We start from the raw sequence: 27,193 nt of genomic DNA, 5'->3' as shown, positions 1-27,193 counted from the left end.
ACTATTTTAATACTCATATTTATCGGACGATCCAAGTTATTATCTACCAGTCTAATGTAAATATCTAGTAAATATACTCAGTGATATTAGAAGTGTTACACCCAAAAGGAATCATTCCTTGAACTTAATTTTTTAGCAGCACAATGACTATATTTAAAGCATGCTATGATAACGATATCAATGTTTTATCTTTAAATTTTTTTGTGAAAAGACCAGTTTATGAAGACCGGTTAGTACAGATATTTTTAGTTATGATTCCTCAGCCTAATTGTATTCAGTGCAAGAATATGCCTCGAGTTCGAAGACACCAAAATTACCACCATTTTAGCGATTTTGACAGGGTTAAAATTATTGCCCATAGAGATGTGGGTTTGTCGTATCGCGAAATTGGCCGTCGTGTTTACGGCAATGACAGTTATGCGAGTATGTCCTGTGTCGACAAACGAAGGTAGGGGAATATGAAGAAGACCAACTGGTCAACCGAGGCGTACCACAGGGCGTCAAGATAGGCGCTTTAGACTCCTGGGACTGAGAGACCGTTTTGCTACTACGAGTCAAATAGCTGACCAATGGTTTGGAGTAGAACGTAGACTTGTTACTAGACGTACTCTATATCGTAGCATTTGAGCCTTTGGACTGGTTTCATTCCGTCCACAACGAGTGCTTCTTTTGACTGCGGACCACTATCCTCAACGTTTGAATTGGTGCAGAGAACGGCAGCATTGGGTGGCAGAATGGCATAATGCAGCATTCAGCGATGAATCGCGATTTTGTTTAGGTTTGTAGACCATAAGTCGACGAGATATTGGGTTTGGAGTTGAGAGGTATCTACACAGTACAGTTGGAGTAATGGTTTGGGTGGTTAATGCCTATGGTAGCCGATCACCTCTTTTGTTTATTCGAGGCAGTATGACAGATGCGCGTTATGTTGATGACATCTTACAAACCAGTTTACTGCCTTATCTAGACGGCCGTCGAAACGCCCTTTTTCAGGAAGACAACGCGCGTTCCCATATTGCTCGTCAAACTATGGACTTTTTCCAAGAAGCTGGCGTTAATTTTTTGCCGTGGCTACCCCATTTACTGGGTTTAAATCCTATCGAATCTGTGTGGGATATGATGGGGAGGAGACTATCCATTTTGCACCATCCTCCACAGACTCTGGCACATTTAATCCATAAAATTTAAGTTGCTTGAAACGAGATGCCACAATCAGACATCGATCATCTCATTTTGTCAACGCCTAGACGTGTACAGGAGTGTATTCAGCTAGGGGGTCGCCAAACACATTATTAATTTTTTTTTGATTACATGTCAATAAAAATTCTTGCCAATGTTATCGTTTTATTCTTAATGAAAATGTAACCTGTTGCAAAAAAACTAAGTTCCAGAAATGTTTCCTTCTGGGTGTAACACTTCTAATGTCACTGAGTATACATAAACTATCTGTTAGATAACGTCACTATCTCAATTTCTTATAAAGTGTGACATTCTCTATTTTTTTCCTTCACCCTTCATTTTATTGCGCTCCTTAATTACTTTCTCATATGACGTCCCTATTAATTAATGCCTATCAATTTGTTTTCATTTTCCATGAAATTTGGATTTTAATAATAATTAAAAGTGATAAAAAATATTATACAACACGACAAAGACAGTAAATACCGAGTGGATTCAAACATCAGCTATAAATAGTTTATGTCCCGATTTCTAATTTGATGGGATTCTAAAGGTTATTCCTATGGGACTTTGGCAGGGTTTAATCTCTTTCTAAAATTTAGTAACGTTAAACAACATTGGAGCTCACTCGGATCAGATAGATGTTAAACTAAACGATTGAATAGCGGAACAGGATGTTCAGTTCAAAAAATAAAATACCTATCTCTATTTTAAATTTGATAGTGACTTATACGCTAAAAACGGTGTATGGTGTAACTACAGGAAGTGACGGGGTTAACACTGAAAAACAGCTTTTTCCGATTATCTGCAATACCTTGTTGTTTTATCCCACTAATAGACCAGTAAAAAAAGAAAAACAGCTGACAAAATCTTATACAGGTTTTTTAAGGTTATAAAATGTGTACAAGTGATATATACTACATACATCATTCAAAAAAACCGGAATAAATCGATTTTTACGCAATACAACATCTAGAGATACTATACTGCGTTCCACGGTCACCTTTCATTACAAACTCTTATGAAGAACAGTGTTGCCAAAATATTTACATTAAATAAATTTTAAAGTATGTTTATACCTTTACTTTTATATGTATTGTTATGCTCTACTTTATCTCGTTTATTAGATTGATTAGCAAATTCTTAATTTAATTAATTACTCAATTAATTTAATTGCTGCCTATGTAAACAAAACCAAATTCAAATTAAATTTTCTAATAAACTTTATTCTCAGGGCTAATTTTGTATTCGATGCAATACCTTTAATTCGTGGTTTCTAGTATCTCTATTTGCTTACTCCTTCTAGGATAAAACAGGGAAATTAAACACATTCAATATCATATAAATGTAATCTATTATTTATTTATCCAATATGCCGTATAAATAAGATTAAAAAAAAATACTAAAATCTAAATTTGTTGCAACAATTGCTTACTTAATAAATCAAGCTTTAATTCTGATGTCTCCTTGTTTTAACAAAAAAAAAATATTTAAATAAATTATTATTTATTCATACTAAATTTAATAAAATTTACTTTTCTCCTTTTGAATTGATTACTTATAAGTTAGAATGACTAACTGAGTTATAGAACTGTTCAATACAAAAAAAATTAAGCATTTATGGTGTGGATATAAACAAGCTCTCTCCGTTTCGACAATTTATTTGACTAACCTTTTTGTTTCTTCACTCCTTCTTTTCCCAGATTGTCTCGTCCTTAATTCTACCACACGTACTCTTTGGATGTTGCGAAAAGGTCCCTCTCGTCCAAACTTCTTCAAAAAACAAACAAAACCAGGACTCCTGGAATTCTCTACTCAGTTTTCTCCTTGCTCGATATCTTGTGCAAATAGATACCAATAAGCAACTCGTTCTAGACAGAACAAAGGAATCTTTCTCGGACACAGGAAAATTCACTTTACAACCGGTCAACGATTTCGTTTCAACTTGATTCTGCTCGCAAAGGCCGATTTCACTACTTTACACTGACTTCTCACTTTTCAAAAACTGGACTGCTCTCTCCCGATATTAATCACATAGTGACTATCTTTTCTCTCTCAAATTCAGACTCCACATTCTCTCTACCCAAAACATCCATACTTTCCTTTCCTAAGAAAACCAACTTAATTGATATACCAACTTTCCATTTTGTTAAAATTCTCGGAGACATCAAATTACGATCGTTGTATCAAAAACTAAACAAAAAGCCTTACATTCTAAACTCAATAAAATTTGTTTACCGTTTAAACCTTCTACGAATTATTTACAAAAATCCATTATTTACAAAAATCCTATTGATGTTCACAAAACGAAATAACATGCACTTTCCAATATTTCCGAACCATTGTCTGTAAATCCTTTCAAAAAACCCATTAACGAAAACCACATTAACGATTTCACCTTCCCCGAACCTCTGCTTACTAACTAAATTAGACTCTATACAATTTTTGGTCATATACAGGGTGAAGAAAATCTATGATCTCATGGTCTCTGATATAAATTTATTTTCTGAATTGAAAAAAAAAACAATTCTACAACAGTATATATAAATTGACACTGGTCCTTTTAGCATTAAGCCACATTATGTTTCTTGATGTTAAAATGGGCAATTTCAATTTTTTGCATTTTGTTTGGTCAATATTAAATTCAAAAGAAAGCTGTACAAAAAAAAACAAAAATTTGACATTGGCCCTTTTAGAACCAAGCCACAGAATTAATATTCAAATGATATATCTTTAATATCGTATAAATATCTTTCATAGTACCTATCTATAAATTATTGAAAAATAATAAAACCCACAGATTTTCAAATCAAGATGTTTTGGACTTCTGGAATATTCTATTTAGACGGACTTTAAGTTCGTCTGCTTAAAACTGACAACACTGAGCTGCAAGGTTCCATAAGTTTTATATTGGAATATGCTGCCCACACTGCAAAGTGACTGCGGAACGCAGAATAGAAAGGGCCAGGTTTTCTTACTCAGTGGTTTTTAGCCGACCCCCAGAACACCTGGTGCTCAGGCCAGGATATTGCTAAGGTACATCATCTTCTGGAGTTTCGAGGGTTTTTGGCAATAAATTGATGTACACAGATTAGAGCGATGCCCCATCAGTGCGTTGCGCTGCGTTGTGTCGTTCAGTTGCGATGTTTTAACGGAACGACGGACGAGGGTGTTCTTCGATAGCAGTGTCTTCGCAACAGGTGCGGCATGCAATGCGTTGTTCCGTTGCGACGTCGCAGCGCAACGGGCTAATGGGGCCTCGCTATTCCTCGGGGTTTTTGGGAACGTTGAACAAGAGTATCACGTAGGTGAAGGCTTCTGAAATGTCTGGTGTCCATGGTGACGAATAACAACGTCAATATTGATAAATTTTTAATATGTCAATTAATTATTGTAAATGTTAAATGTCCTCTAAAATGTTCAAATTCTTGATTTAAAAAAAAAATAAATAACTGGTTTTTAATAACAAACGACTAATTATTATTTTCTTTTATTGGATCTGCCCTGGAAACCAACTACTCCAGAGGCCTTCACTTACGTCATAATCATACTCAGCAAACCCAAAACCCTCTGAGTACTCTGTTTGCATTAATTTATTATCGGAATGCTTCGAAATTCCAGAAGATGAAGTGATGAAGTTCTGATATCATATTCGAGCGTTGATACAACATGAGCAATATCGTTGAGCAACGTGTTTGCATTGTTGTTTTCTCCTTGTTCTTCTTCTTCTTCTTAGCCTTCTATCTTCCACCTTTGGACATAGGCCTCTTCCAACTCCTTCCATCGGTCTCTATCCTGAGCAACATATTTCCAATTTGTTCCGGCTACTCTTTTAATATCATCAACCCACCTCATCTGTGGTCTTCTTCTCGGTTGTTTACTTTGGTAAGGTCTCTAATATTGTACTGTTGCATTCCAACGTTGGTCTTTTTGTCTAGCAGTGTGGTCTGTTAGCCCGACCGCACATCAAAGAAACATGAAACGTAAATTACGTTTCATGGAAATAAACAACTGCTAAACAAATATACGTCCGGCCATTTAAGAAACTCTCCGAAAATGAAAATGTGTCATGAGCATGAATCACACTCGTTTCATTGGTAGGCGGACTGTGAGATTTGTTTAGCAGTGTTTTAGTTTCATGAAACATGTTTTTCGTTTCATGTTTCATGTTTTTCGTTTCATGTTTCTTTGGTGTGCGGCTTGGCTAAAGCTCCATTTGAGTTTGGCAATTTTTGTTGTGACATCCTCGACTTTTGTTTTTGATCTTACCCAGTCATTCCTCTTTTTATCTGATAGTCATATATACCTAGCATTGCTTTTTTCATTTCTCTTTCTGTTGTGGCTAGTTTATTTACACTGGCCTTGGTTAGACTGAGGGTCCATGTTTGACATCCATATGTCATGATAAGAAGAATGCATTGGTTGATCACTATGCTCCTCAAGTAGTGAGGTATTTTGCGGTTTTTTAGTATCCAACTAGAGAGTGAATATCTGTCCACAGACTAATAAGACTAATTAAATATTATGTACACAGTGTGCTTTACTATGGAGCTGAAGCATGGACATTAAATCGAAATGCAATAAATCGACTTAACGCGTTTGAAATATGGACATTTAGATGAGTGTTAAGCATTTCATGGGTAAATATATTCACTAATATAGAAGTGTTAAGGAGATTAGGAGAGACAGGAAAATCGAAAATACGATAAAAGAAATAAAATTGCAATATCTCGGACATGTGATGGGAGGCGAAAGATATAACATCTTGAGACTCATAATTCAAGGGAAAATAGAGGGTAGGAGAAGCGTAGGAAGGAAACGCGTTTCCTGGTTGAAGAATCTGAGAGATCGGTTTGGTTGCAGCTCAAGGCAACTGTTCAGAGCAGCTGCCTCGAAGGTCAAAATAGCCATGATGATTGCCTACCTTCGTCGCGGAGAGGAAAGAAGTATTAAACTAAGTTTAACAAATCCTGCTTGTGGTTGATAATTTCTTTTTAAATATAAAATAAAAAGGGTTTATCTTAATATTTTCACAGACAGAATAATTCGACTGACAGTCAAAAATATTTCAGAGCCCTCTGAGATCTCGTAAATATAATTCTAATGCTATATTAGAGCATTCCAAATTATATAAACAGTATGGAATTATACTTAACGTTATTTTATATTAAATAATATTTAAAACTTGTTAAATATATTAATTCAACATTTAAACATATATAATGCGTATAATTTATTAATGCATAAACACGATGGTCTAAAAAATGTTGCCTATGCGCCAGGTGTTGATACATATATGATAATATTTTATTATTAATTTATAAAATTATGTAAAGATTTTTATTTTGCTATTCGGGCTAATTTTTTACAATAAATTCTTAACACGTTAAAATTTTAACACGTTAGTTTCATTCCCGCCTCATTTCGGTCTTCTTCACAGTACAATACTCTACAGAGTATTCTACAGAGATGCCTTATTTGTTATTCATAATAAGTACTGTACTTATTGTATGTAAGTATTGTGAAAGACTAGCCCGAAAATCCATTTTTTTGGAAGACATTAATAAAGACCTTTATTATTATTATTAAATCTTTTATTTACATAATAAACTATGAAGCAAAACCTGGCGCATAGACAACACACTTTACACCGGTGTAAATATTTTATAATTAATAAATAAATATTATATTTTTAAATATATTCAAAGTAATATATTTAGCAACTTAAATATTATTTAATATAAAATAATGGTTATTATAATTCTATAGTGTTTATCTAATTTTAAATACTCTAGTATTAAAATTATATTTAAAGTTGCGCCATCTAGGAAGGCTCTGAAATATTTACTGCTGCCAGTCGAATTCTGTCATTTACTGTCAATTACAATTTTGAATTTCGAATAATTTGTTGTCAAAACAACTAAATTGCAACTTTTTTGAAAATTAATTTGTTAAGATGGGAAAGAATAAGAAAAATAAAGGCAAAAAGTCTGCTCGCAGACAAAATACAAATATACAGGAGAATCCTAGAGAAGTAGCCCAACAAGAGAATATACCAGCAGATTTATATGTCCCATTACCTAGGGGACATACAACAGACACTATTGAATACATTGTGCTAGAAGATAGAGTCATCGGAGTATCTAGACATCGCAATAATACAATGGATATTATCAGAGAAGCTGAAGAAGCTGGGATTATTCCAGGTTTACCGTATAATCGTCGACCAAGAGTGGTTGCTGTCAGAGTTCCAAGACACCCTTGGGGTTTTTTTGTAAATCATATGATGTTGGTGATCAAAATTTGGATACTGATATTTCTTTTTGGATATATACTTTGGTACTACTTTGGTGCAGATATTATGGACATAATCAGTTTTTTGCTACTTCCACTAAATGAAATGTAGACTGTTCAAAGTTGTTCTGTTCAAATTAATATATTCAAATAATAGGTATTAATTAGTAATTTCTTTAGTTCATGTGAAAATATAGGTAGGCTTATTTATTGTAAATGTATTCTAAAGCTAAAATAAACATTAAAATGTATTTCTGTTATCGATTTTTTATTTTAATACATACCTATATAGGCCAGGGTAATAAGACAAAAATATACCCTGTTCGTGACACTTCAACAGTCAGGATACTGAAGCGTTTTTTAGGCAGGTAATTTTTAGAAAATTCTATAAAACATAGGGATAAGGCAAAGAGAATAATGATTCGTATTTTTACAGTATGGGGCTTATTTGTTCAGGGCCTGGAGATTTCCCATTTTTGCTTTATTTTTTGTCTTTCGCTTTCTTTACTTCCTCTTTTAAAATATTAAGACCAGTAGGTATGCGTGTACTTTATGGGGCCAAGTGGTGGCCTCTTTTATTTGTGGCACTAAAATACCTTTATTTTGACAACGACATCTGAATGGACGTCGAAATATATATAAAACAAAAACAAAAACAAAACTAAAACAAAAAAATATAAAATCATTTTTTTAGTTAATTGTGGCTTATTTCCCATTTAGAATAGTTGATTATATATGAAAATGGACAGCAAAGTTAGAATTTATAAAATTTTCATCAGACCTGTTATGACCTCTGGTGTTGAACCAAGAGAAGACACTAATAAAACCAAAAGGATGCTACGAACAAGCGAAATGAAGACACTGAGAGCAATAGCAGGGAAGATAACAAGAGATAGAATACGAAACAACATCATCAGGGAACAATGTGGCGTGTAAGATGTAGTAAGATGGGGTAGGCAAAGACGAAGAGAATGGTTCAGTCATGTAAAAAGAATGGAGGAGCACAGACTACCAAGAATTGCTCTAGAAGGAAAACCAACTGGCAAGCGTCCACCGATTAGACCACCAAAAAAATGGAGAGATAGCTTGCAGTCTACCTCTCAAGAAATATTTCAAAGTCGGAATTAACAGATTGAAAGATCTACAACAAGTGTAAGAAGAGGAAGTTTTAGTTTGTATTGTTTGTATTAATTGTTAGTATTGCTCTTAATTTCCACCTTAACACTAGAAGCACCAGAGCGGTCATTTTGGCTGCTTTCTATTTTTGACCCTCTGTATTACTTATTCCTAGTTGTTTTAGAGAGTTGATAATTTAGGATTTTTCCTAGATCTATTTGAGGATTATAATTCCTCCTTTACAGGTACTTAGTGTAATTACTTTTTGAGATGTGTTAATATATACCTAGAAGCACCAGGGCGGTCATTTTGACTGCTTTCTATTTTTGACCCTCTGTATTACTACTTATTCATAGTTATTGTAGAAACTTAATAGTTTCGGACTTTGCTACATATATTTAAGGATAACATTTACAGGTAGGAACTTAGTGTACCTAATTACTTTTTGAATATGTTGATGTCTACCTAGAAAAAAAGCGGTCCTTCTTACGGAGGAGAAGTACCAGATCAGAGCGATGATCAACAGATAAATTTGCACTTGAGTCGGCAATATGGAACCTATTTACAGAGAATTGTATATTTTGCTATACCTACAACTAACTAAAATATATCTATCGACGAACAGCTTTTTCCCACAAAGGCAAGATATCACTTCACCCAGTAGGTACATGGCGTATAAACCCGATAAGTTTGGAATCAAATTCTGGCTTACAGCTAATGCCTAGTCCAAATATTTATTGCACGGATTTCCTTACCTACGGAAAGATGAACAACGACCAGACAATCAGTTTCTACGGGAACATGTAATTAGTCGTCTAATGGGCCCATTTATGAATAAAGGAAGAAATGTCACGACACATAAAAAGAATTACGAAAGAAGGCTACCAGCAGTACTGGAACAATAAACCGAGCAAGAATATTTCTCCGTCAAAAAAAAAACGAAAAGATGGAATTGTACAAATCAAAAAATTTCATACACGAAGACTAAAGCTAACCAGGGAAACCAGGTGTACCAGAGAAAAATTATCAAAAATCTTCTAGCGCTGAGTTCTCTATACTCAAACAATATTGAAATAGGCATAGATAAAAAGAAGAAACCTGAAGCCATTACCTACTACAATCACACAAAATACGGAGTAGATGTTGTAGATCAGATGGCCATACTCGTGTAGTGTTCAACCAAATCACCTTCAACCGTTGCACACTTTTTTTAATATCTTAGGTATGGTAGGAATAAATGCTTGGATTCTATATAAGGAAGTTACTGGTTGTCAAATATCTAGGCAAACTTTCTTACTTCAGTTAGCACAAGAATTGCGACAGGATCATATGACTAAGGGCAGGACAATATCAACGGATAAAAATCAGAGATACAACACCTCAATCAAATAATAAACGTAGGCAGTGACAAAAGCTACAATATCTCGGACATGTGATGCGGAGCTTGAAGTATGGCATCCTGCGACTCATAATGCAAGTAGAGGTAGATGGCAGAAGAAGCATCGGAAGAAGACGAATTTCATGGCTGAGGAACCTGAGGGAATGGTTTTGATGCAGCTCAAAACAACTATTTAGAGTTACTGACCCAAAAATTAAAATAGCTATGATGATAGCCAACATCCGTAGCGGAGATAGCACCTGAAGAAGAATAAGTGGCAAACAGGGAACTACAACAAAAAAAAAGTGAAATTTGTCATATACTTATGTAAAAAATTGGTGTGTAGGTCTTGTACAAGCAAAATTAAAAAATTTTGCTACTACATAAATTGTGCTTAAATAATTAAAAAATTTATTTAAATTAACTAAATATGTCTTTTATTAGTTGGTATTAATACAATATAGGTTTTTTTCAAGTAAAAAAGGATACGAAAACGACTGGCGATAGAAGATTCTAATACCCGTCATCTTGACCGCTCTGGTGCTTCTTGGTATGTAAAAATGTTGGTGCTTCTAGTGTTAATATATAACTTTTCCAATAAAACAGTACAGATGTTTAAATATAATTACCTAATTCTATTTGCAGTATTTAAACATTTAACCACCGCAAATGCAAAATAAGTTTTTCTCATTAAAATTCCAGAGATAAATTTTGCGTGAGGTCGCCAGACAACATGCAGCGAAAAATTGTTCATTCGTTTTACCTCCAGCAGGGCCAGAGAAAATTCATAAAAACTGTCGTCTTATAAATCTTCATTTGTTAGGATTACTCAACTGTAGAAATATAAATAGGATTAAATTGCCTATTCTGCTAAGTAAATTAATAACGACTAATAAGTCTTAATCTATATCAAGATGGAAATAAACATGAATAAAATAAAATAAATACCTTTTTTTTTTCAGGGAACAACCAGATCAATAATCTAAATTTTATTTCAAGCAAATGCCAAGCCACCGAGAGAAATTAAAATTTGAGTAGGTTAAAAAATTTACATTTAAATAACACTGGTTGGCAAATATGCAAATAATTAAATGCAAAAAATTGGACGAGAGGACATTTTTAAATACACACTAAGGCTGTGGTCTCCAATAAATGCCATAGGTTACGTGCAGCGTCAAGCCAGACGTTGCATACAGCCTTTGTCAGTCACAGTCAATACAAAACATAGGCCATGATTACCCTGACAACACTGTAGGTCACGTCCAGAGTCAGCTGTGGTCACCAATAAATGCCGTAGGTTGGGCACAGCGTTTGTCGATCCCCGGCAACATCATTCCGATCGTTTTCGTTATCAGTTAAGTGCGATATTTCAACTTGTTGATAAAAAGCTCGTCTTATTCATTTTACTACTTATTTTACTCATTTCACTAGGTTAAAACCTGTACAAGCCGTACGTTGCAATGCTATAAAATAACTAAAGACGCTGCTTCCAACATTTGAAGTCGCTCATAGCAGATATACACTGCGCTCGACATCCAATAGAGACCGTATCCATTATTTATTGTATAGTATAAAGCATACATACACAACCTACTGCGTGACAGTGTAGGTAGCGTACAGCGTTTATTGGTGATCACCGCCTGTGATGCCGTGTACAGCAGTTTGATGCTACGTTCGGAGTACCATAACAGACCGCAACTATTATTTATTGTATTAAGCATTTAGATGCGACCTACGGCGTGACTCTATATGCAAACTACGGCATTTATTAGAGACCATAGCCTACCCTTCATGGATCTATTTGCAAGTTTAAAGAAGGAACAGATAAAGTGTGATGAAACCTATGAACAGTTCGATAGCACTTTTCACCAACATAATACGCCTTTCTAAGAATATAGTTCTGGTCAGTTTTTCTTTAGGCCGTCCGCACATGGGGCGACGCTCGAACTACTCGACTCGATTCCAGTCACGTAGGTCTCTCCCCGCCAGTCAAGTTCCTTCGTTGTGGCATTGAGCTCCGTACACGGAGCGTTTAGGATTGCAAATCTCCTCGTCTTGTACGACTCTCGTTCCGTGCGATCTGAAGCGCACGAGGAAGTTCGAGTGAGATGTTTCCATTCATAGTAGTTCATTTTATTTGTTTCCTTCGTTTTTTGTTGTTTTTTACGCTTAATTAAATTTTGGTTTTATTTAAAGATCGGTGCATATTATGTTAGTTGATTGTAGTACTACCTACTAGCTTTGTGGAAATATATTGTTTGTAATATAAAATTCTAAAAACATTGAACTTTTGTCTAGGTGTTTATTATAAAATTCGTTGGGGAAGTAGAAAAATACCCTCAATTGTATAATGCCTATTGTATACAAATTATACTAAAAATATAACAATACCGTACATTTTACAGATCGAAATAGTCGTTTTGGTTGATATACAAAAAATGCGTTATTTCATGATTGGAAGATGTGAACAAACTGAATTGACGAGTGTGCGGAGAGCAATCGCTTGTGCCGCAGGGTTCGTACAAGAGGAGCAAGACGCGCGAACTTAGAGACGTGTCTTCGGTTGACCCATGTGCGGACGGCCTTCTTCTTTTCTTTCTCTGATGATTGGATAGTTCACGTAATAATTGATTTTCATGGTATAACATGACTATGACAAAGGAAAAATTGAAACTTTCTATCATAATTTTTTAGTCAAGGTATTGGCATCTTTAAAGAAACAGGAGCTCAATATTGTCATGGGAGATTTTAATGACAAAATTAGCGAAGTAGATCAGGATGATATCATAGGAAAATATAGTTGGGAACAAGAAATGAGAGAGGAAATATTTCGGCATATTTTTTGTTGACAAGCAACTAGTAAGAACAGAGTGCTAGTTCATTTGAAAGGTTATTCAATTCTCTATTAAGTAATATAAACATTACATAGTTATTTAGAAAAAGTATATAAAAAAAAAGTTTTTAATTAAATTAATTGACACAAAAAGAAGAATATATCATATAATTGATTTTTCCACCTACCTCTACCGAAAGTATACTTTTCTAGACCTCATTGTAGGGAGCAAAGTTGTACTTTTCCTCCCTAGGGAGGAAAAGTAAAAGTGAGGTCATGGTATTTCATTCATGAAATATAACTTATTGACGCCCTGTACAATATCTATTTTCTATTACGTAAGTATCTATACATTTTAACGTTTATTTATAAAACACCCTGTATTTTGCAGAATGGTAAAAAACAGTAAATATTGTTATTTTGATTTAACAATGTTTACATTAATAATTTGACTTGTATTTGACAGTTGACAGATATTTTGTACCTACTTGTTAGTTTTAGTTTTAATAAATTTTGTTGGTTAGTTACATAAACAAATTAAGTAAAAATGAAAAATGACTTGTTATTAATTTGAGGAAGGTGGAAAAACCATATGTATAACATGGGAGTAAAGTACCTTTTCCTCCCTTGAATGATTACTGCCCTCCGCTACGCGTCGGCCAGTAAACTTCATTCTCGGGAGGAAAAGTAGCATTTCCTCCCTTGTTATACAAATAGCTATTTCCACCTACCTCTACCGAAAGTATACTTTTCCGGACCTGATTTTAGGGAGCAAAGTTGTACTTTTCCTCTCTAGGGAGGAAAATATTTTCCTCCCTAGGGAGGAAAAGTAAAAGTGACGTCATGGTTTTTCATTTATGAAATATAACTTATTGACGCCCTGTACAATATCTAATTTCTATTACGTAAGTATCTATACATTTTAACGTTTATTTATAAAACACCCTGTATTTTGCAGAATGGTAAAAAACAGTAAATTTTTATTTTGATTTAACAATGTTTACATTAATATTTTGACTTATATTTGGCAGTTGACAGTTATATTGTACCTACTTGTTAGTTTTAGTTCTAATAAATTTTGTTGGTTAGTTACATAAATAAATTAAATAAAAATGAAAAAATGACTTGTTATTTGAGGAATGTGAAAAAACCATATGTATAACATGGTAGTAAAGTGCCTTTTCCCCCTTGAATGATTACTGCCCTCCGCTACGCGTCGGGTAGTAAACTTCATTCTCGGGAGGAAAAGTAGCACTTTCCTCCCTTGTTATACAAATAGCTATTTCCACCTACCTCTACCGAAAGTATACTTTTCCTGACCTGATTGTAGGGAGCAAAGGCGTACTTTTCCTCCCTAGGGAGGAAAAGTAAAAGTGACGTCATGGAATGTCATTGATGAAATAACTTATTGACGCCCTGTACAATATTCTATTACCTATTACGTAAGTATCTATACACGTTAACGTTTATTTATAGAACACCTTTTATTTTGCAAAATGGTAAAAAATAGTAAATTGTTATTTTGGTTTAACAATGTTTACATTAATAATTTGACTTATACTTGACAGTTGACAATTATAATGTACCTACTTGTTAGTTTTAGTTCTCTAATAAATTTTGTTAGTTAGTTACATAAATAAATTATTTAAAAATGAAAAAATGACTTGTTATTTGAGGAAGGTGGAAAAATCATATCTATAACATGGGAGTAAAGTGACTTTCCTCGGAAAGTAGCACTTTCCTCCCTTGTTATACAAATAGCTATTACTCACAATACATTTTACGGCTCTCAGAAAACAGAAAAAAATGTTTATTTGAGAAATAAACATTTATTTTGACATAAATTCTAAGTTCTGGCTGCCACCCACCTGCCTCTTGGCAGTTTCAACATTTAATTTAAGTGAAAAGCAATGTTTAGTTATCAAGTATATATGTTTTTTCTGTTTTCTGAGAGACGTAAAATGTATTTTGAATAAAATAAACTACAGGCACTCTTCTTTATGTGTCAGTTAATTTTATTAAAAAAAAATTAATTGACACCCTGTATACATACATATGTTAAGGTTTATATTATTGAATAGAGAATTAAATTTACCTTTCAAATGAGCTGGCACACTACCCTATTCTCATTAAAAAAGATCGATTACGTCACCACTGTGAGATGGATGACGTCACTAGCGCATGATACATAATATGTATATTATGCCAAAAATCATAATTTTAAAATAAAAATCGACCTGTTTCGGAATTTATTTGCAAAATGGCCCATTCACTAAAAAAAGAATTTAGTCCTTTCATTTGCACCATACTGTATAAATAAATGTAAAAATAATCGTGATGAAATACTTAACTGTTCAGCCCTAGGTCTTCAAAGCTGGTGAGCTTTATAAATAAATAATTACAAAATAAACCAAAAAGGTTATCTGCATACCAACGAAAATAATTAACAAGTTCTAATTAGGTATTTTATGCAAGCGTTTTATGTAAGTTATTAGGTGAAGCATTTTCCCTCGCTTAAATTCTATATCGTCGTCTTTTATAGAAGGAAATCGGCGAATAAGCTCGAAAATATTCCTAGTCATGTAATCCAAAACAAACAAAAACACAGAAACACGTAGTAGAGCAAAATGGAAAAGGTTTGAAAAGACTTGTATATTTTATAATGATCTATTTGTTTTTGATTTATGTAAAGTAAAACAAAGTAAAATTAAGAGAAACACTAAGATTTTAAAAAATGGCGAAGGCACAAAATAAGCTTTTGGAAAGTTTTAGACATGCTTAACCAAAGTATGAAAAGTTTTATATATTATACAACTTCTCCTCTTCCTCCTCATAGAGCACATTATAGTTAGGGGAGTATATTTAGACTTTCAATTGCATACGAAAGTGCTAAAAATGTGCTTAAATTTCTTTCATATTATTGAAGAGCTTCCAACTAAACTTAATTTATAAAGAAGGTAAATACCACCATTAATAAACGTCTGATGAATTAGAATGGATTAGAATGGTTTAGATGGATTAGAATCAAGTTAGATTAGAATAAGTGATGGAGTTTAAATACCTAGGCATTACACTATCTAGCTACGGAAGGCTCGAAACAGAAGTGGAAGATCAAGTGAATAGAGCAAACAGAGCCGCAGGTGGCCTGAATGACACAATATGGAGAAATAAAAATACCGGAAAAGAAAAATGAAAGGCAGAATTTACAAAACAGTCATCAGACCAATAATGGCATTCGCGGCAGAAACACAACCCGACACAGGAGGGGGGGGGGCAAAAACATTGCTCGAAACAGCGGAGATGAAAACCCTTCGAAAAATCGATGGTAAGACTGTATGGGACAGAGCTAGAAGTACATATATACGACGGAGATGCAAGGTGGATAACATTAATAACTGGGTAAGAAACAGAAGAATAGAATGGAATGACCACATAAGCCGAATGACAACAAATAGGGTAGTCAGGACAGCGAGATACGGTTCCCCAATAGGAAGACGATCAGAGGGAAGATCACGAAAACGATGGAACGACAACTTACTAGAAGCACATTGAAAAAACAGACAGAGTCATGTCTATACAAAAAGAAGAAGAAGGATAAGAACAGGAAACTTTGGATTTTATTCTTATAAACAAACTTGGATCCTTATCTTCGTTTTTAAAGTCAAGTGGGTTGAAAAAAATGTTCAACTTAAGAGATCAAATATGATTTGTCGACCCCGGCAACAGATAATTATACGTCGAAGGTCTAGAACAAGATGTTGAAAATTCGAAACAGAAGAAGAGAAAAACTCAGTATTGATCAAGTTTAAACAAAAATATTGATTTTTCTTCAGTGTATGCTTTTATGTTGTTTCTATATTAGTCTGCCAAGATTAGTCCACAGATTTAACATAAGATCAAAAAAATTCAATACGAAAATTTCATCTCAGAAAACTAAAACAATAATAGGAGCAGTAAAGAACCAATCAGATATAAAATAGAAATTAAATGTATCTGTACTGAACAAATAATGAAAATAAAATACAATTGGATATAGTATAATTGAGTCAATACTCGCAATCTTTAGTTTGTATTTTTTATTAGTTGTTATATAATCATGGGGCAACCGGTTTCGAGTCTTACAATATATGACTCATCATCAGGCCCAGTACAAAAAGTCTTCTCAATACAAACTACAAGCTAAAAAACACAAAACGAGAGACATGTACACATATATATATATAAAACATGAAAAACAACTTTGTCTTGGTCTTAATCACATACAACTAACTTACCTTGGAAAATAAAATACCTTGGAACTACATTGTCCAGCTATGGAGACTTGGACAAAGAAGTGAGAAATAAAGTACAAAAAGGAAATAGACTGGCAGGATGCCTTAATAACACTATATGGAGAGGAAGTCAAGAATTCATAAAGCCAGTATAAGACCAATAATCACATATTCATCAGAAACATGATCCGATACAGCTACAAGACGAAGACTATTGGAGACAACAGAGATGAGAATACTGAGAAGAATTACAGAAAATACGCCGAGAAATCAAAAGAGGTGTGAAGAAATTAGTTAGAAGAAAATGTACAGTGTATAGTGTATAAACGAATGGACACTAAATATAAAAAAATGGTAAGCAGAATGGGGGAGAAATTATGTGTGGACAAAATAGCAAGATATAAATCACCAATCGGTAGAAGAAGTATTGTCCCACCTCGCAAAAGATGGAGTGACAATCTTCCATAGTGGTATCAATTCGCCAATGAACAAGCAAAATGGCTTAAAAAGAGAAAGGAAAAGAAGAAGAAGAGGAAAAGCTACTTGACTTCTTTATCCATGACGAAACATCTGAGGTTACTGCAAAAGGTATTATGGGCACAAAAGTCTAGTTGTCACAAAATATTGTGAAGGTGCAAGAAGGTCTAGCTCTACAATTAAAATATAAGTCCAGGCCGATTTCTGAATTTTGGACATTTTTTTCAGAATATAACTATTTTGAATAAAGAAAAAGACTGCTTGTCGAATAATTTCCATATTCGGAACAACGTACTTATGTCCATCATTTTATTTCACTTTAAAATCAACTAACCAGCATCTGAAAGAATTATTAAGAAAACCAATTTTAATTACATTTTAAAGAATTATCAGAAGAAGTAAAATACATGTGTTTAATTTTTAATTATTAATAAAACACTTGTGTTTTCAACTCTTCCATAAAACGTATTCAATTTATTGTCACTACAATCGTTTCAACAGAATGCCTTCGTCAAATGATGTATTTTTACTATGCGTCTACACCAGTGATTCTCAACCTGTGGGGCGCTTGTAGTAATGGGGGGGGGCGTGAGATATAAAAAAACACCAACAACATTGACTAATTTACTAAACTCAAAGCGAAACAATTATCAACAAGTTTAATGTAAATTAGTAACTTCCTTGGGCCTGTTTTGCAGAGCAGACTTTATCGAAACATGGTGAAATATTAGAAATAGACGCTCTCAGTTCTTTTTCTATTTTTAACTGCGATTTATCCGTATTTCGTTATAACCGTTATTCGTTATAATCAAAAAGAACGTTTTGGTTTTCAATGCAGAAAACTCACCATTTACTCCTGCCCAAAATTCAAAGAGGGATTTATTTCACTGATCAACTCTTTGTTGATTTCGGCATTTGCCGTTGAGTCTATGAAGGTTTCTTCTTCGGCACTAGAGAGCTTTTCGGATGTAATTTGAAACAGATTCCTGACCTACTCGTAACTACGTATTAATTGGTCGTCGGCAAAAAACTATCTTTAAAATAAGGAAGTACAAACTCAAAGAAGTACCAAAAATGTTACATTTTGTGGTACTTCTTTGAGTTTTGTACTTCCTTACCTCGAGATCACATTTAAGAATGGATACTTCTCTTCATATCTTTAAAAAATTTTGTCAGCATCGCTAAATGATTTTCAATGGTTACAAAAACAACTTTCACGTGTTGTTCTTCACCCTTGTAAGTTTTAAAACATATATCCACATTTGCAAACATTTCTAGGATTTTATGCTTTAAAATTCTGCTCCACAATTCCAATTTTCTATAGAATGCGTTAACTTTAATTCGTATCCAATATTATGTGTATTGGCTCCTTGAAGCTATAGAGACCTTCCTTCTTCATTTGCTTCAGTAAACGCAAACCCAAAATTTAAATATTCTTGAGAATATTTTCTTGATTTTATTTTTGGAACCACTCTCGCCTGTGCACTTGTTGATGCTTCACAGTATCTAACCCTCCCTTTAGTGTTGCCCAAAATCAGTCTTGGTCTTACAGTCTTCGTCTTGTTCTTGCGTTTTCGCAAGACCAAGACCAAGACCGCCTAATTTGAGCAAGACCATGACCAAGACTTACCGTGCAAGATTTGAGCAAGAACAAGACTAAGCCTGCAAGACTCTTGCGTCTTGCAATTAGAACTAAGGGTCGTTTTATGAAGTATATTAGTTCGGGTATATTTTTAGGTAGGTACTCTATGAGAAGCAAAAAAATTTGTAAAATTGGACTTATGCTCCTTACGAACAATACCATAAACAAACATACATTCTTCTCTCTGAAATTAATTGTCCAGGTTTTGAGAATAGCCGCCCTCCTCCACTCATAAATTAATAGGTCTGGATCCCGCGTATGAAAAAAAGTTGATTAATAGCAAGCTGAAAATTTATTAATAGCTTAAGGGTGTCTAGTCGGACAAACTTTGATATATGGGAACACTGGAACAGGGGAAGTTTTAATTGTGGAACAGGTTAAAAATTTTTAACGGTCAGAACACGAAAACGGCACATGTATTTTGTCCGACAGAACAGACTTAAACTCTCCGAACAGAGATTAAACTCTCATGCAAAAATCAGACTACTATTTATCACCAAATGGGCGTTTTAATGAGTGGAACATGTAGAATATGTCAAATGGCAGGAATTATGACAGGTGATAAATAGCAGTCTGATTTTTGCATGAGAGTTTAATCTTTGTTCGGAGAGTATAAGTCTATTCTGTCGGACAAAATAAATGTGCCGTTTTCGTGGTCTGACCGTTCCAAATTTTTAACCTGTTCCACAATTAAAATTGCCCCCGTTCCAGTGTTCCCATATATCAAAGTTTATCCGACTAGACACCGTTAAGCTATTAACAAATTTTCAGCTTGCTATTAATCAATTTTTTTCCATACGCGGGATCCAGACCTACATACGATGTATCGAAACTTTTTAAAAATATGTCATATGCTGATAAAAAATATACCTACAATAAGTAGTTCATTTTTTTCCTTAATTAGATTTCTACGAATTTAAACACACAAAAATCATATCGATATATGTACAGAATAATAAGACTAGTATGTATATTTTTTCTGCTGAGTGTGATTACGATAAGGAGACAGACTATAACAGATAATGCCGTGGCGGCTATACCGTGTAACCAAATACCCAATTATTTAGTCTATGAGGCATTCAACAAAGAAATATTTACAGTGAAATATATGGAAAACACAAGGACATTTATAGCAGTTTTTTCTGTAGGTAGTTAAATTAAACTGGTCATTTGTTTTATCAAACGACTGTTCTTTTGTTATGCTTTTTGGTTGATATACACTCTTCCAAGAAACGGGTCATTTTTGGTCTCTCGAATTTCCTAAACTTGTTCGATTTAAGTGGTTGATAATTTGATTTTTTTATTTATTTGATTTTAATGTTTGATAATAATATAGCCTTATTCTGTATAAATATCGCTGTAATAATATTGTTTCTAGACAGGTAAATTTGTCATTGTACACCGGGTGTACCAATCAAACTGTATTTTTTTCTCGAAGTTCCCATCACCCTGTGGCATATTCTAGCATTTATAAAATATTGAAATTAAAACCCAACTATAGTCTCATATTTTCTTAACATTTTGTTTTTTGATTCATTCGCGTATGTTGGATAATAAAAAGTTAGGTACTTTTTTAACTAGCCATGTTTTTCATCAATACAGGGTGTTTTTAAATAAGTATGGCAAATTTTAAGGGGTAATTCTGCACGAAAAATAATTTGACAGTTTGCTTTATAAGTGTATGTTCGCAAATACTTCGTTTCCGAAACAGGGGGTGTTAAAATTTTTCTTACAAACTGACGATTTATTGCTTTAACACCGGTTGAGATATGCAAATGAAATTTGGTAGGTTTTAAGAGGTAGTTATTACGCATTGTTGACATACAATTAAGAATTTATAATTCACCATTGGCGCGCATACGGGTAAAACGACCCGTTTGTTTAGAATTACCCCTTAAAATTTGCCATACTTATTTAAAAACACCCTGTATTGATGAAAAACATGGCTAGTTGTTAAAATACCCAACTTAACTGTTATCCAACATTAGTGAATGAAAAAACAAAATGTTAAAAAAATATCAGACTCTAGTTGGGTTTTAATTTCAGTATTTTATAAATGCTAAAACATTCCACAGGATGATGCTAACTTTGAGAAAAAAACATAGTTTGATTGGTACACTCATTAGTACCAATAAGTTATCGGGTACCTATACAACGACAATTTAACTTGTAGCAACAATATTATTACAGCGATATTGTTAACGAATAAGGCTATATAATATTAAAAATCAGTTAAATCAGACAACAGGTTTAGGAAATTCGAGACATCAAAAATGACCCATTTTTAAGGAGGTGCCTTAATTTCTTGGAGAAGTATATTATTCTCGGTTTGGTATTCGGTACCAAAATGAGCACTGGCGTTAACATATGAAGTGCCAGGGGAAAGAAGATGAATGTCTATCTGCAAGCATTTTCGGTAGAATGAGAAATAAAGTTACATATTCATTGTTTTTACCCCTTGCGTCCAATTTTGTGACGTGATTTTAAGACGATTATCATATTTATTTCCCCTTGTCCATTCACAGGTTAATAGTACCCTTTCTAAGCTAACAGATTGCACAACAATCTCAAAATGACCAAAAAGACATTCATCCTTTTTCCCTCTGACCCTTCATATTGTGCATATCTGTCACTGAATTTAATTCTTTTTAAATCACACATTGTCAATGGCAAATACTCGAAAAAACACATGTTCCTAATAAACTTTGGTTAGTTGGAATATAGACACAGATCGCTTAGATCGTAGGTTCAAACCCCACCCGGTGTCAGTTGTTTAGATATTTATTAATTTGGTTGGTCTTTACTATGGCTGTGACATTAAAGCTTAAAATTGACTCTGTTACGTTGTTCTAGTTCTAAGGCATGTAATAGGCTAATGGGCAACTGCGAGACTTGCAAGACTCTTGCTGCAAGACCAAGACCAAGACCAAGACCTGGAACGCAATACCACGACCAAGACCAAGACCAGGTGTACTGTCGCAAGACCAAGACCAAGACTCTCTAAGTCTCGTCTTGGTCTTGCACTTGGGCAACACTACCTCCCTTACTCACAGTTAAAATATTTGTCAATGAGTTTGTATAAATTTATATTTACCTACTGCTTGGGATATTTTAGTACCGGGAACTGCAATTAACACGCAAACTAGAACATACATATCCACAATAAATTTAATAGTTACAGAAGGACTGACTGAACTGACTCGACTAACATTGATCAGAATGTCAGAATTGAGGAGATGCAGGCAGACGATCGAGAATGTTCCAAAAAACTGCGAGAATAGGTTCCGAATGGGTGGTGCCACATATCAGCAAAACTTATCCTCGGCAATTTAGTACAGTAAAACCAATTTATCTGCAACCGCCAAGAGAAGACACCACAGACGTTCGTGAATGCAGTGCAAGTGACCTTGAGGGTTGCAGTTAAATTTGTTTATTTGTAATTAAAATAAGGTTTTACTGTTTTTTGTCAAAATACTCAAGGTACATTATTATTGCATATATATATATATATATATATATATATATATATATATATATATATATATATATATATATATATATATATATATATATATATATATATATATATATATATATATATATATATATTGTTATTTTACGAGGGGGGGCGCGGTGAAAATAATTATGGAAAATTGGGTCGCAAATGGTAAAATGTTGAAAAACGCTGGTCTACACTTTATAGTCTTTAACTGAATAAGTAGAGAAGAGGGGAGTTGTTTGTCTCAAGTTGGTCATTCAGAATTATGTCTACATTTTTTAATTTATTAATTTAATTTAATATTATAGATTGGTCATTGAAAGAATGATTATGATTTAGAAGGTGAATTATGTATGTCGAATCTCTAAACTGACCTTAGAAAAATCAAAATCAATATTAAATTCCACAGAATAGAAATGCCTCAATATTATGGACCCAAAGCATCCTAAAAACTCTTTTATTAAACTACAAAAAGCTGACCACCTAATACGATATATACTTTCTTTTTATACAGCTTAGTCATATGACATTAAAAAACTATTTGCAGACAACATGGTATTAATAGTAGAAAATAGAAATCACTTACAGAACAATCTTGAAATGCTAGAAGAAGAAATAAACATATAATATGAAAACAAAAACAATGATAACTTTAAAAATGAGGAAGACACAAGCAATAGAATTAGAAGGGACACAACTAGAATATTTTAAATACGTAGGAATATAAATTGAATCAAATGGTAAACAAAACATGGAAATAAAGGAGAGAATGGGACAAACAGGAAGCTTATTTTTAACACTATGAAAACAATATATTTGGGGAAAAAAAGAGATATCGGAGAAGATAGAAACGGCAGTCGTTAGATCAGTAGTTAGAGAACCAATCATATATAACTGCTATATATTGGGAGACAAAAATCCAGAGTCAATGCTATGGAAATGTGATTTCTGAGGAAAATAGCAAACAGAAAGAGGAGAGAAAAAATACGAAACGAAACAATCAAACAAAACCTAAAACTAGAACCCATCAACGAAAAAATAGTAGAGTGACAACTAAGATGGTTGGTGCATGTGTTTAGAATGTCGAACGAGAGACTATCAAAACGAGTTTTCGAAACGAGAGTGCAGCTGGAAATAAAAGAGGAAGACCAAGAGTTATGTGGGGTAGATGAAATCAGAAAAAAAGTCGAGAAGAAAGGATTGACATTGGAAAGTGCAAGAAACCTAACACAAGATCGCAAACAATGGAGACAACAATGCAAAACTCAACTCCACCAGCTTCCACCTGAAGGCAGAAAGGCTTAGGATTAATTAAAAAAATTTTAGACCATAATATCCAATCATTCCATCCATATGAAATTTGACATTTTCTTAACGTTTTCAGAATTCATGACTACTTTGAATTCAATAATTAAGTAAATACAATTAACAGGACAGGACTTATCATGGGCAATCCCCTAAGCCCAGTATTATCATATATTTTTATGGATCATCTAGAGTCAAATATATCAAAACACTCCTGTATTCAAACAGTTTTATATTGGTGGAGATAAGTGGACGATATACTAGTATGCTTTACATGAACTAACAGGCAATTTTACCAATTCTTATCTTACATTAATTCACTTCAAAGTCACATTGAATTTTTTACAATAGAAACAGAACAGAATCAATCCATAACTTTTTTAATTTTAAAAATTATCAGACTTGAAAAAAAATATGAGTTCTCCATGTTTCATACACCTATCCATACTGACACAACTATACACAATCCATTAACCAACACAACATAAATTGACAGGATACCATAGCATGTTACATAGATTAACAGAAATTCTTACTTCAAAAAATAACGAGGGAGAATGCGAGAATCGAGTCTCATTAAGTAAATAGCAGTAAAAAAAGGGTAAACAGACGAACTAACAATAAACAAATTTTAAGCCAAAAACTGCATAAGAAAGCGCTGAAATTAGTCTTTCCATCAGCAGAGAAAAAATACACATAATATATACGAGTATAGAGGCAAAATATCAGCAAAAATAGCCAAACACATAAAAATGAAAGGAAAAACGCCAGGTTTCAGAACAAACAATAACTTGACAAATATAGTCAGAACAACAAGAGAAAAAAGAAAAAGCACATAAACAGTGGTGTACACAAAATTACATTTGGTGACTGTCCAAAAACTTATATCAGTCAAACTGGCAGAACCTTTCACAAACGTATATCAGAACACAAAAGGGCATTCAATAATTGAAAAACAGATTATACATACGCACTACACCTTCTAGATCATAATTATTCTTGTAATATCCAATTTTAAATTATGAATATCAAAAACAAAGGCCGTAAGCTATTTTTTAAAATCTATAAAAATTAATTAATTAAGAAATACAACTACAATTCTGAATAACCAACTTGTGACAAATAGTTTCCCCTTTCTTAACTTATTCCGTTAAAGATGTAGAGTGTATGTAGGTGCTTAGTAAAAATATATTACTTGAGAAAGACACTCTGCCTAAACATGTGTAGTGACATTCATTTGTAATAATTTTTTTTTGGAAATATTAAAAAGTTTTCAGTGTTTTTACTAATGTGTTTTCAATAGATATAATTTCTGTATAAAAATTTTAATTAATTTTAGCATATTTTTGAATATGTAAATGCATCTGGCAAAAAATTTCAAATTGTGAAAAATGTTTTGGAGTATCGAGGCACTTGATACCACCCCTCTTATATACTCTAAAATTATATTTAAATTCTTATTTTTTGAAAAATATTTTTTTTTGATAATTTTATTGTATCTGTTTGACAACAAACTGGTGAAATAATCAGAAACGGGAGTTGAAAGACATGTGGTCATTTTGTCAATAAAAACGTATTAAGAGCTAAAGAGGTAATACAGAAAAGTGGATTCTGACTTACCTATATGTCTTCTGATCCACTCCATTCTGTGGTCAGAGAAAACACATGCAACTATCACACAAACCCAATAGACATAAATTTTCAACATGGTTAAATGTTATATTAGACTAGTTTTGAACTATACTAAGGACACCGACTTAAAACTATGACACGACTGAACTAAGAGGAAAACTATGTACACAGAACAAAGAATATACGAAGCGCGGTTAGAAGCGCGTTAGCAATGTACGATTCGCGTGTGGATCTTGCGAGGGTTGAAAATAAAGTGCGCGTTCATCGCGCCAAAATGTTGGAAACTAAATCACATAGCCAGAGGGGGTTTTCCGCCCCCAACTCTGCCGTCTCCCTCCTCGTAAATAGGAGGCTTGCGCGCTTAAGCGCGCGCTTCGCGCAATCGCCAATCCCGCACCCTGTACATTTTACTTTAAACGAATCTTCCGTGTTTCACAAACTAACATATCAAAGTACAAGAAATCTGGTTTTTATATGAAATAAATATAACCTGTTAAAGCGTGTAAAATTTCATTGATACGCACAACAAACCGTTAAGACCTAGGACAATTTAAAAAAATACAATCATAAGATTAACTAATTAAAGTTATTTTAATCAAACCCTAAAATTCAGTATATAAAAAGTTCTGACTACTCTGAAGTATCTGGTGAACAAGATTTCTCCATTTATTTTTGTTCTGTGCTTTTATTTTCCAGTCCCTAACTTTCAGTTGTTTAAGGTCTTCCTCCACTTTAATAATCCACCTCTTTCTGGGTCTACTTCTTCTTCTGGAAGCGATTAGTTTTCTGGTCATAACTAGTTTGGGCATTCTCTTCGGTGTCATTCTTTCTACATATCCCAACTATTCTGATTCTTTGAGACTTTGCGAATCTGGTGGCGGTAGATTTTTTGTACAAAACCATTAATTCGTTGTTGATCTTCCTTCCTCCGAGTATGCGTCTCCATATTTCTTTTGCCATCTTTCCATAGTGTCCTTTTCCTTTTTATTTAATGTAGATGCCTTGCAAACGCATGTTACTCTGTGTCTAACTACTGTTTTATGTATTTGAATTATGCCTTGTCTAGAAACGTATTTTGAAATCATTTGGTCTCAAGCTGCGTAATTTTCATACCTTTTAGCTATTCTGACACATCATCCCATTTAGTCCATTTTTTCATGGTTTTTGCTCTAAATTTTAAAGAACCGCTTGGATTGACATGAAATTTGGCATACGCATAGCTTACATGTCAAAGAAAAAAAGTGATATTGTGCTGATGTGGGCTTTTGCGCTGGGGGTGAAAAATATAGGTCCAAATTAAACTGACTAATTCTAAGTAACTTTTGTTCTATAGAGCTTTTTCGCCAACTCAATACTTTTCGAGTTATTTACGAGTGAATATGTTCATTTTTCAACAAAATAACTAGATTTTTAGACGGTTTTTCGCAAATAACTCAAAAAGTAACTATTTTGTCGAAAAAAACGTTCTTAGCAAAAATAAAGCCTGTAAAAAAGTAAAAAAAATGGTGTACGTGTTAGGTCCCTGGACCTTGTAAAACCAGAGTTATAGCCAATGAAAAATATATTC

General features: G+C 33.5%; 1 protein-coding gene across 1 annotated transcript in view; it reads right to left on the bottom strand.

Moving 5' to 3' along the window:
* LOC126893032 (uncharacterized) overlaps positions 1–25,889 on the bottom strand; it is a 451,467-nt gene extending 425,578 nt beyond the window's left edge. Inside the window, exon 1 of the mRNA XM_050662974.1 lies at positions 25,615–25,889. Within this exon, the coding sequence (XP_050518931.1) occupies positions 25,615–25,702 (88 nt within the window). The 5' untranslated portion in view covers positions 25,703–25,889. The remainder of the gene's footprint in view (positions 1–25,614) is intronic.
* Between the last annotated feature and the right edge of the window lie 1,304 nt (positions 25,890–27,193).

Source organism: Diabrotica virgifera, chromosome 10, assembly GCF_917563875.1.
Source record: "Diabrotica virgifera virgifera chromosome 10, PGI_DIABVI_V3a".
NCBI lineage: Eukaryota > Metazoa > Arthropoda > Insecta > Coleoptera > Chrysomelidae > Diabrotica > Diabrotica virgifera.
Note: the sequence above shows the minus strand (reverse complement) of the source record. Positions and strands in the feature narration are given on the sequence as shown.